The sequence below is a fragment of the Scyliorhinus torazame genome, chromosome 13 (genome assembly GCF_047496885.1).
Source record: "Scyliorhinus torazame isolate Kashiwa2021f chromosome 13, sScyTor2.1, whole genome shotgun sequence".
In the NCBI taxonomy this organism is placed as follows: domain Eukaryota; kingdom Metazoa; phylum Chordata; class Chondrichthyes; order Carcharhiniformes; family Scyliorhinidae; genus Scyliorhinus; species Scyliorhinus torazame.
In genome coordinates, this window is record NC_092719.1 from 211,393,024 (window position 1) to 211,405,447 (window position 12,424).

The following is a 12,424-nucleotide window of genomic DNA, read 5'->3' on the forward strand; positions in this document are numbered from 1 at the left end:
CCCACAGTCCAAGGATGTGTGGGTTAGGTGGATTGGCCACGCTAAATTGCTCCTCAGTGTCCAAAGATTAGGTGGGATTATGGGGTTAGGACGGGGGGTTTAGGCCTAGGTAGAGTGCTCTTTCCGAGGGTCGGTGCAGACTCGATGGGCTGGATGTCCTCTTTCGCCACTGTAGGGATCCTGTGAGTGATCTAGGATATAATGTAGGATGACACTCCCAGTGCAATACTGAGGGGGCACTGCACCGTCTCAGGTGTCATGTTTTGGATGGCATTTGAATTCAAGGCCCTAACTGCCCCCTCGGGTAGATATAGAAGGTCCCGTAGCACTTTTTCAAAGCAGAGCAAGGTAGTTCTTCCCAGTGACCTGTGGCCAGTATTTATCGCTCAAACCAATTTCCCTAGAACAGATGATTGAGTCATTGGATAAAAGCAAATTACTGCGGATGCTGGAATCTGAAAGAGAAAATGCTGGAAAAGTTCAGCAGGCCTGGCAGCATCTGTAGGGAGAGAAAAGAGCCGACGTTTCGAGTCCGATGACTCTTTGTCAAAGCTAACAGACAGAGAAAGTGGGAAATATTTATACTGTGGAGTGAGAATGAAAGATGAGTCATAGCCACAGAAACCCAGGGAAACCAGGTGCTAATGGCCACAGAAACCAAGGGAAAGAGTGCTAATGGCAGCCCCCAGAGAGGACAAAAGATGTGAAAGGCCAAACAGCAGAGAAACTAACATCAGAGGGTAAACTGTGACAGATGGAGATGTGGGGGGAGGGGAAGGGGGAGGCAAAGGGGAGAAAGGGTAAGGAAAGGTGGATATGATTGGGGGGGGTGGGGGGTAAATATATATAAAGGAAGACAAGAGAAAAAGAAATGGTAAAAAACAGTTGAAATGAAATGGGATGAAAACGAATGGGTCGAGGTGGGGTAGAGCTGATCATCTGAAGTTGTTGAATTTGATGTTGAGACCGGAAGGCTGTGTGTGGGAGCTTGCTCTGCACCAATCGGGCTTGACTAACATATTGGCCTACTTTACGACAGTGACTACGCGCCAGAAGGACTTCACTGGCTGAAATATGCATTGGAATGTCCTGAGGGGCTATATAAATTCCTTCTTCATAATTCCTTCCCCCATCCTTCATGCTGACTGCTCGTTATGGACAGATTAAAGCTAAATTTGTACTGCCAGGAAATGTGCAATGGGAACTTCCTTATTTACAGCCAAATGTATGGACAGTGAGCCACGGCTGCATCTTGGTGATGTCGTGAGAGGCACCTCCAAAAGCACTGCCCCCTACTGGGAGAATGAAGATGTGCAATTAATAACAGTCCGCAACATTAGGTATGCCAACTTCCTGATTCTGTTTTTGACACTAAAACGTTCTGCTTTTCCCCAGGGAGAAGACGGGACTCCGGGAGAGGACGGAAAGAAAGTAAGCGAGGACAAAATATGGTTAAGCCTCTATTTCAGACCAGGGTGGGATTCGCAGGAGTGGGGTGGTGGGGGGGAGGGGGGGGTCTGCCTCCATTCACCCCAAAGTCACCCCAGCTCCCCTTCCAAAACATTATATGGATCTTATTTTAACCTCTCTACACTGACTCCCGTCTACAGGCTGTGGGGATGATGTGGAGCCCCTGCTGGGTACCAAAGGAAACGGTACCTGGGGAGGTGGTGCAAGAGAGAAAATAGAGCAAGGGAGTTGCAGGCCTAATATTTTCTTGGTGAGCCAGAAGGAGCATGAAAAGGAGACTAAGGCCAAAGATTTAAATCTTATCTGGGTCTCCTCTGGTCCAGTCCCGCTTTCCAACAAAAAAAAAGCGCCATTGGCAACTCTTGGGAGGTTAAGATGGTGAAGTTATCTAATTATGTAATTGAGGTTCCAGCGTTTCCACATTCACCAGCACCCGTTTGTTTGCAGTGATCACCTCAATGTTTACCGACATTCGGTGAGTAGAGGTGGCAGTGAGGTAGTCGGGGTGATGGGAGGGAATGCAGGGGAACTGCTGGCCCCATTTTAAACCCCCGCTCCTCTCCATTGCCTGCATGATTCTCATGTGAACATTTTGCTTCAAGTTGTCTTTTGGACGGATGCAGACTGCTGACGTTCACTGTTCGCGGCAAGTAGAGTGGTCGCAGTGAGTACCAGCGGCAAAATGCACTGCAGCAAGGGATTACCACCAGCTGGAGGTTCCCTTCCGAGCCCCTCACCATCCTGACTTGGAAATATATCGCCGCTCCTTCACTGTCGCCGGGTCAAAATCCTGATCTCCCCCCCCCCTAACAGCACAGTGGGTGTACCTACACCACATGGACTGCAGCGGTTCAAGAAGGCAGCTCACCGCCACCTTCGCGAGGGGAGATAGGCATCGGCTACAAATGCTGACCCGGCCAGCCACGCCGACATCCCTGAATTTAATGTAAAGAAAGGAACCTTCATTGGCAAGCATCGATACCCATACTCGTGAATAGGAGAAAATGGTAATCGAGGGTCCAAAACTTAACTTCTTAACTAGCACAGAAATTATCCAGGTGTGCAAGTGAAGTTAAATCCAGCAGTTAGTAAAAAAAGCAGTTCAAATGTGAGATGGAGGTTTTGTTGGCTGCTAGAGGAGGCAGGTATTTGGAGCATGAGTAATGGAGAGCGGGTAAATGGAGCGCGGGTTAATGGAGCGCGGGTTAATGGAGCGCGGGTAAATGGAGCGCGGGTTAATGGAGCGCGGGTTAATGGAGTGCGGGTTAATGGAGTGCGGGTTAATGGAGTGCGGGTTAATGGAGTGCGGGTTAATGGAGTGCGGGTTAATGGGGCGCGGGTAAATGGGGCGTGGGTAAATGGGGCGTGGGTAAATGGGGCGTGGGTAAATGGAGCGCGGGTTAATGGGGCGCGGGTAAATGGAGCGCAGGTTAATAGAGCGCAGGTTAATGGAGCCCGGGTAAATGGGGTGCGGGTTAATGGAGCGCGGGTTAATGGAGCCCGGGTAAATGTAGCCCGGGTAAATGGGGTGTGGGTAATTAAGCTCCCACTGCTATTATAAGTGAAAGAATTTCAGCAGTGATCAGTAACTACACTCTCGACCCTACATTGAGGTTCAGTACTAACATCTCTGTACTCTATTCATGTTTTAGGGTGAAAAAGGTGACTCGGGAAGCCCTGCAAGAGATGTACGTATTTGATTTGGGGTTGGCTGCAGTTGCGAAGGGCAGGATTGATTTAACCCATCTAAAAAGTCCATTGTTTTTCTTGTACAATTGAAGGGAGCACAGAATGTCCCAGAGCACGCTTCTGTGCCACTCAATTGTCAAGGATTTGGCGGGAACCCAAGCGATATGGGATGGTCACCTTTTACCACCTGCAGGGACTCTTCCATCATATCGTTCAGTTAGTTTCTTGGATAACCACAATTATTTTGCTTTGTCGATTGTCCAACCATTTATTACTCCTTGAGCCAAGAGTTTTTCCCTAATTCTGGCCCAAATAAATGTGATCACTAATTTTTGTTTATTGCCACCAGACTATTGCCTTGGCCTACTTTGAAGTAACAATCTGACATTTCACTTATCTATATCATATCGCAGAAGCATCCTGCACAGAAGAAGGCCATTCGGCCCATAAGGTCCATGTTGGCTCCGTGAAAGACGTAGCTAATTCGTTCCACTCTATCACCCCCCCCCAACACAAAATGATTTTGCCTTCAAGTTTCTATTAAATTTGTTTTTAATCAGTTCCAATTAGTCTGCTTCCACCTCACCCTTTCTGACAGTGTCTTCCAGACCTGACAGTTTGAATTAAAATGCGATTGTGTACTAAAGGACCTACCTGACTTGCCTTAGTCGTGTGGCCTCTGCCACGAGACACTGACTGGAAGCAACTACGTTACAAGCGGTTCTAATCGACAAATATACTGTACTCTTTGAGTTTGTAACACTAACCTCACCCAGGTGGTCATCTGTGTCTTCTGGGCAATTAGTGGTTAAATTACTGGATGGGCGGTTAACACAGCGCCAGGCACCCAGGTTCAATTCCTGCCTTGGGTGACTATATGGAGTTTGAATGTTCTCCCTGTGTCTGCATGGGTTTCCTCCGGATGCTCCGGTTTCTGCCCACAGTCCAAAGATGTGCAGGTTAGGTAGGTTGGCCATGATAAATTGCCCCTTAATTTCCAAAAGGTTAGGTGGGGTTACAGGGATGAGATGGGGGAGTGGGCCTAGTTAGGGTGCTCTTACAGAGGGCTGGTGCAGGCTTAGAACATAGAACATAGAAGAGTACTGCACAGAACAGGCCCTTCGGCCCACGATGTTATGCCGAGCCTTGTCCGAAACCAAGATCAAGCTATCCCACACCCTGTCATTCTGGTGTGCTCCATGTGCCTATCCAATAACCGCTTGAAAGTTCCAAAAGTGTCCGACTCCACTATCACAGCAGGCAGTCCATTCCACACCCTAACCACTCTCTGAGTAAAGAACCTACCTCGGACATCCCTCCTACATCTCCTACCCTGAATCTTATAGTTATGCCCCCTTGTAACAGCTACATCCACCCGAGGAAATAGTTTCTGAACGTCCACTCTATCTATCCCCCTCACCATCTTATAGACCTCTATTAAGTCACCTCTCATCCTCCTCCGCTCCAAAGAGAAAAGCCCTAGGTGCCTCAGCCTTTCCTCTTAAGACCTATCCTCCAAACCAGGCAGCATCCTGGTAAATCTCCTTTGCACCCTTTCCAATGCTTCCATATCCTTCCTATAGTGAGATGACCAGAACTGCACACAATACTCCAAATGTGGTCTCACCAGGATCCTGTACAGTTGCAGCATAATCCCACGGCTCTTAAACTCAAGCCCCCTGTTGCTAAACGCTAACACACTATAGGCCTTCTTCACGGCTCTATCCACTTGAGTGGCAACCTTCAGAGATCTGTGGACATGAACCCCAAGATCTCTCTGTTGCACTTGATGGGCCTAATGGCCTCCTTCTGCACCCTAGGGAATCTATGATTACTCCAAAGGCCTGGACTAAAATCTGGGGAATTTAAAATTGATCAATTGAATAAATCTGTAATAAAACACTTTTAGCAGTCACAGTGACCGTGAAACTATCAGATTGTCATTAAAAACCCATCTGGACCACATGTGACTTCAGACCCACAGAAATGTGGATGACTCTCAACTGTCCCTCTGAAATGACCGAGCGAGACACTCCGTTTCCACCAACACTTATCTCGTGAATGAATATAAAACAGAACTCGAGGCATTCCAGACGAAAAGTCTGCCGCTTGGTCCCCATCCCTGGTGTAATATCCAGCTCGGTTCACTGGATTGCGACCATGGTCAGAATCCCTCCAGACTTTTCCCTTGTTCAGCCCCATGGCGCATTGTCAAATGTTTTACGTTATTCCTGGCTGCGAGGTTCTAATTCAGAGCCCTGGTTGGGAACTGTACCTGGGACCTCCTGGCTCCCAAAATATTAAGGACACAGTGGGACAGGTGTGGTGAAGGCTTCTGGGAAGAAGGGCACAGATCCACCTCCTTGACATAAACGTATCTCACCCTTTGTTTCATGTGGTGATCCAAGCAGGGTCGAGATGGCGCTAAAGGCGAACGTGGAGATTTGGGGCTGCCAGGACTTATCGGCCCACCAGGGCTCCCCGGCGTGGTTGGGCTTCCAGGACCCCCTGGGCAGGTATGTGATAGTCCCTGGCCAGAACATCCAAAGGGATTGAGGAACGTGCACTAACCTTCTTAAACGGTTATGGAAAAGCTCTCCATATCTGGGGCAGTTGTCTCTGGGGGTACTCTTCCTCTTCATTGTGTACTGCTGGATTTCCCTCCCCTTCTTCCACAATGCAAGGGTCTCCAGTGTTCAGGCTAATGCGCCGTCCCTCACCTTCCCATTCCTCACCCTTCCTCCAATCGCAAGTTGTTTTCCTCCCATGCTTGCTGCTGATTCGCTCAATGCAGTGGTGCAATTGAGCCTATTAGCCGCAGCAGGGAAGAGAAACTTGGAGGAAGAGTAAGAAAGTGAGTGATGGCCTCAGTGCCAGACTGGTGGGAGAGGCCATGGTGCTGGGGGAGGGGGGCAGGTGGTAATAAGGGAGGTTGCGAGTGTGGGGGGGATGGGAGGTGGGACTGCTGAGTGAGGGAGTGGGGTGTGGTCAGTGATACAGTTTTCCAAACTTTACAGCTCATCCATCGCATTAATGTTAATAGACATGTTTAATGTGTAATTATAATGATTTACAAAATGTGTAGCCATTAGAGGGGAGTTAAAAAAGAAGCTGTCCGTCGAGTTATGGAAAAAGCTGGAAAAGCTGAATCAGAGTACAAAGAACAAAGAAAATTACAGCACAGGAACAGGCCCTTCGGCCCTCCCAGCCTGCGCCGATCCAGATCCTTTATCTAAACCTGTCGCCTATTTTCCAAGGAGCTACTTCCCTCTGTTTCCCGCCCGTTCATATATCTGTCTCGATGCATCTTAAATGATGCTATCGTGCCCGCCTCTACCACCTCCGCTGGCAAAGCGTTCCAGGCACCCACCACCCTCTGCGTAAAAAAACGTTCCACGCACATCTCCCTTAAACTTTCCCCCTCTCACCTAGAAATCGTGACCCCTTTGTAATTGACACCCCCAAAAATGAGGGGGGGAGGGGGGGAGAGCTGAGTTGCGGTGATTTTAACCGGAGGATCCCCACACCTCAGGCGAGGGGCAAGGTTGAGAAGGCGGGGCCTTTATGACTAACCCCAGCCGGTACGGGGAATTGAACCCACGCTGCTGGCCTCGTTCTGCATCACGAACCGGCTGTCCAGCCAACTGAGCTAAACCGGCCCGAGTACCTGACCAAAAAGGTTTGGGAAACACTGCACTCGGGGGCATGGTGAAATAATTAGAACCCGCCCTTTAGTTCTTCATGCAAAGTTCACAACTGTCTTCCCTAAGCACCAATTGATGCAAGGTCAATTGTTAATTTTAAATCTGACTGCTAAGTTTTTGGTCACCAACGAGATTCAAGGGATGTGGGTAAAGCCGGGGTTAGATCACGGGTCAGCTGCGGCTCAACTGGAGGGCAGAACAGAGCAGAGGGGCCGAATGGCCTATTCCTGTTCCAATGTAATCGCCTCTCCTTTCAGTGAGGCCGATGTTCAGTGAATGCGCCTCAAAGTTTAAGCTCTTCATTTGTAGTGTCTAAACAGGAAACAGTTTCACCCTGTAACATCCCAGACGGGACTTACGGGGTGGAAATGATTACCTTCCCTCGCGGAGTCCGAGCTCCCTCGCAGAGGGGTGGGGGAACTCTATTAACCATTGAATAAAAGGTCAGCCAGTAAAAGGCACCGACCAGAAAAAGGAACCCGTTAGGTCTCCAACGGGTAGTGTATAGCCCGTTATTGTGAATTAATCTAAGTTCTTTATTTTACTACAGTAAGTTTTACAACACCAGGTTAAAGTCCAACAGGTTTGTTTCGAATCATTAGCTTTCGGAGCACTGCTCCTTCCTCAGGTTTATTTTACTAGTTGTGGACTCCCCGAGTCCTTATTAAACATCACTAAAGCAGAATTACAAGGGAAATAGTTTCACGTTTTCCCAGCCCTTCCTTTTGTTTTCTTCTTCCTTTGGACCAAAGCGATCATTGTGTGTTTGCGTTGATAAACCCCAAACCTGGGGGCCTTCTGTCCTGTATGATTTTGAACACTCCAATCAATGCATTTACTTTACTGAGCCCAGAGCAGAACAAGCTGGACTCTGGATTAAATCATCGACCCATTGGCCCATTTCCTCCTCTTACGTGGCCACTACTACGCTTTATTCCAACGAACGCACAACAGGGAGAGCAGGATAATCCAATCCATTGGCATATCCATGGCTACAAGCCTGTACTTGCTACTGCCAAACTGTGCAATCGTCACTCATTTTTAAAATATCCCAAACCGAGCTTTCCCTGTATTAGGAATGGCCAAACTGGACTCCTCTGCTCTGTGCTGCATTGGGTTGAGGATATATGTGCCCTGGATATATTGTCCAGTGACGGTGGCGTGGGGCACACTCGTGCAGTGGTTATATCAGTGGTCTAGTAACATGGAAGTCTGGGGTAATAATAGAAATGTGCTGAGACCCCATGAGAATGTTTCAAAAGTTCCAGTTCAGTTTATAAAAGCGGTTTGCATATTGCTATGGAAAAGAGACATCCTGTCGAAGCTTTCCTCCTTGCACTCATCAGAACAGAATCACAAGAATACCAAATTTCGAGTAGAAAAAGGTGCATTGATGAGTCGAAGATGAAAAACTACAACGGCATGCCTTTTTGCAGCAATATTCAAGTTCTGGATTACCAAACATCTACAAAAGTGATTAAGAAACCATTGGATTGTAATAAAAGCTCACCTCGTTCACCTTCGGTGAAGGAAACCTGCCCTCCTTACGTTGTTGTGGACCATATCTGACTCCAGTCCCCTCTTAACTGCCCTTTGTAGTAACCTAGCAAGTCTGTCAGTTGGAAAAGGAAAACTAGGCATGGGCAATTAATGGCAATCATGCCACTGCCACATACACCTTGAGAGAGAAAAGGAACTTAATGGTAGAGCATATTTATGTGTATTTCAGTGACAAGCTTAAATTATTTATCGTAAATTTGCAGGTTGTATTTTTCAAAGGGCTTGAAACATCTGCTCCAATACCAGGACCACAGGGGCCCTCAGGAACACCGGTAAGATGGCAAGATATTAGTTACTTGAACAATTTAACGGCAGTCAGATGCCAATTCATGGAGAGCTGGGAGATTCTGGCTCCATTTGCAAAACAACACCAAAAATAATTTTGACTCAAAATAATGTAAGTAAATGTGGCTAAACACTTTGTGGAGTAGAATAGAGGGAGCTCTCCAGTGAATTTGGCCCTGGTTGCCCACGGGATCTGTAAGGTTTTAGACCCAGCCACGATTGGCATCTCTCACTTTGCATGAGATGGTGTACAATGTAGTATACATGCCGCGGGATTCTCTGTCAGTGGGATCCTCCGCTTTGCCAGTAGTGCACCCACGCCTGCGGGTTTCCAGAGGGCACGGGATGGCCACAATAGGAAACCCCATTGGTCGGCTGCCGAAACAGAGGATCCCGCTGCCGGGCCAGAAATCGGGGCTGGAGGGACGGAGAATCCCGCCCATGGACTACCAAAGGGCATTTGGACACAGTGCTGCACAACAGCCCTGTGAGAAAAGTTGCAGCTCGTGGAATAAAATTACCCCGTAGTGTCCAACGTTTAAGTGGGGTGAAGGAGCAACATGACATTGGGGAGTGACAGGGTAACAGAGAGTAGTGATCAGTGGATGTTCGTCAGACTGGGGAAAGGTTTGCAGTGGAGTTGCCCATGGGTCGGTGTTGGAACCCTTGCTCTTCCTAATATGCACTAATGATGTACACCTTGGTGTGCAGGGCACAATTTCAAAATTTGCAGATGATGTGGAACTTGGAAGAATTGGGATCTGTGAGGACAGTGTAGAACTTCGGAAGGACATAGACAAGTTTGTGGAATGGGCAGACAGGTGGCAGATACAGTTCACTATAGACAAGTATGAAGTGATTCATTTTGCAGGTGAAGTGATTCCCGTGGAAACAGAGAGAGACAATATAAATTAAAGGGTGCAATTCTTCAAGGTGTGCAGGGGCACAGGTGCCAGCAATGTATATGTGCACAAACCCTGAAGGTGGTAGGATGGTAGGGACAGTGTTTAATAAAGCATACAGTATCCTAGCCTTTGCTAATAGGGGCAGAGAGTAGGGTGGCATGGTGACACAGTGGTTAGCACTGCTGTCTCCCCGCACCAGGGATCGGGGTTCGATTCCGGCCTCAGGTGACTGTCTGTGTGGAGTTTACACATTCTCCCCGTGTCTGCGTGGGTTTCCTCCGGGTGTCCGGTTTCCTCCCACAGTCCAAAGATGTGCAGGTTAGGTGGATTGGCCATGCTAAATTACCCCGTAGTGTCCAAAGGTTAAGTGGGGTTATCGGGATGGGACGGGGCCGTGGGACTAGAAGTGGTGCTCGTTTGAAGGGTCACTGCAGACTCAATGGGCTGAATGGCTTCCTTTTCCACGTTAGGGATTCTATGAAAAAGTATAAGAACAAAGAGGTTTTGTTTAACTTGTATAAGACACGAGTTCAGCCTCAGCTTGAGTATTGCGACTTTAGGAAAGGCATTAAGAGAGGTTGCAGGAAAGATTCAGGAAAATGTTTTCAGAGATAAGGGGCTGAATTCTCCGCCGTCGGGATGCTCCATTTTGACGGCAGCCCGGGGGTTTCCCGACGGCGCGGGGCTTCCCAACAATGGGAAACCCCATTGACCAGCCAGCGAAACGGAGATTCCCGATGGCGCGCTGAACCAGAAATCTGGCAAGGAGGGGCGGCGAAACCCGCCCAAGGAACTTCAGTTACATAGAAAGATTGGAGACACTGGGACTGACCTCGGAGAAGAGAAGGTTGAGAGGAGATTTATCAAGGTATTTATGAGGGGCCTGGACAGAGTAAACAGGGAGAGTCTGTTCCCATTTGGGGAAGGATCGAGAACGAGAAGACACAGATTTAAGGAGATTGGCAAAAGGAGCAATGGCGACTCAAGGAGAAACCTCTTTACACATCAAACGGTTAAGATCTGGAATTCACTTCCCGAGAGTGTGGTAGAGGCAGATTGGATTATTATTTGAAGAGGAAGAATGTACAGGGTTACGTAGAGAAGGGGGGGGGGGGGGGGGAGAGAGGGGGGTGACACTGGATGAATTGCTCAGAGAGCTGGTGCAGACATGATGGGCCAAATGGGCTCCTTCTGCGCTGTAAGAATTCTGTGATTCCGAAGAATTTGTAAACAGAATCGTTCGAAAGAAAAGGTGTGAAGAAATTTGTAACCACTCCAATGGGTTGTGTTTGAGAACAGGAGAGTGGATTTCATAATGGATAAAACCTCAACAGTTGTCAATAAAATGATCTGTTATTGGTTTAATGCAGGATCCAGTGATTGTAGAATCTGTAAGTACAGAGTTCTGTGTACCCAAGTCTTTAACTATCAGTAATCCAGTTCCTTTAGCGGTTTCTAATATAACTAATAACATAACAAAACCTGTCTTAAAAGACAACTTACTCAATCCTTTAACTGTTCAAGATGTTTCTTCCTCTTGACATATTGAAAACAGCTTGATTAATCTTCCAACCATTTTCTATTCATAATGCAGTCAAACTTTTAAATAAATTGCAGTGGCTGTCACACTATAATGCAAGATGCAGTTCCGGGTAACCTCACTTCACACCCTAATATAATATTTTAAATATTTTAATATAATTGTCAGTCATTGAAAATTGGAGTTACTCAGAGGAGATAGATAAACAGTGATTTGAAATGCTTATTTCTTTTGTGATAAACCCCTTTTCGGCTGCATTAATCAAACTGCACCAGGTCACCATTCTTAAATAAAAGAAATTGAAGCAATTTTTTTTTAAGTGACATTTTAAAACATTTACCTGTTGTGCTGGTGCGTGTCAGACTTTTGGGTTGGCAACAGACAGATTAGTTTGAGTGGAACCTCGAGGGGGAGAAAAACGCTTCTCTAAACAAGAGAAACTTTGGGTGTTATTTGCGGCACGTTGCCTCGTGTGCCGTACCTGTGTTGTTACGTTACTTTGAGTAACATAAGCCGCTACTTGGTGTAGGCGTTGCTGAAGGATACTCCAGACCTTGAGGTAAGTTGAATGTATTTATTGCGAGATTAACAAAGCTCCTAAATGAGTTCTACACTCTACTAATCTGACTCTAGTAACACAGTATACTCGACTAACTATATGAGCTTGCTCTAGACCACGTGCTATGGTGTGACAGCGCTGCTAACCACACACATTTTGCTCTCTAGGTTTCTGCCGGTGGAAGGGGCAGGGCCTGTGTGCCTTGTCCTTTTTACAGTGGTCGTGTGGTGCCCTCTTGTGGCGATGCCACTGCTGGGGTGTCCTGATTACCCATTGGTTGTGTCCTGTTCTGATAACCCATTGGTTACGTGTCTGCATATTGTTAATAGCCAGGGTTTAGAGAACCCCAAAGTGTATCATGGAGTTCACCTGACCCACAACTTTTAATAGATTGTGGTATGGGGAGCACACGGCCCACTCTACAGGTGTGGTACAGCAGAAATGGAAAAGTAATTTTTAAAGCAAAACAATGTTTATTCTATGAACTCAAGTTAACCTTTTTAAAACATATATTGAACATCTTAGCAACCATTAATTCAAAAACAACCCCCAAAGAATACAACACTAAGTAATCCTTAATAACTTCCCAAACAACATCCAGAAGACAAAAGAAACACCTTTTAACAGAAGCACATTAGGTTTACATACACTACTGAGAACATTTATAATTCTGAATTCACCAAATGATCAAGAGATAGTCTTTTCATGGCAG

General features: G+C 47.0%; 1 protein-coding gene across 3 annotated transcripts in view; it reads left to right on the forward strand.

Annotated features, from left to right (window-relative positions):
* Positions 1-12,424, forward strand: part of col7a1 (collagen, type VII, alpha 1) — a 404,499-nt gene that overhangs the window by 273,805 nt on the left and 118,270 nt on the right. For 2 of the 3 annotated variants that reach the window (XM_072473023.1, XM_072473021.1), the window contains exons 69-72: positions 1,396-1,431; positions 3,123-3,158; positions 5,568-5,675; positions 8,627-8,695. In XM_072473023.1, coding sequence (XP_072329124.1) covers positions 1,396-1,431; positions 3,123-3,158; positions 5,568-5,675; positions 8,627-8,695 — 249 coding nt within the window. The remainder of the gene's footprint in view (positions 1-1,395; positions 1,432-3,122; positions 3,159-5,567; positions 5,676-8,626; positions 8,696-12,424) is intronic. The other variant, XM_072473022.1, reaches the window with a different exon arrangement.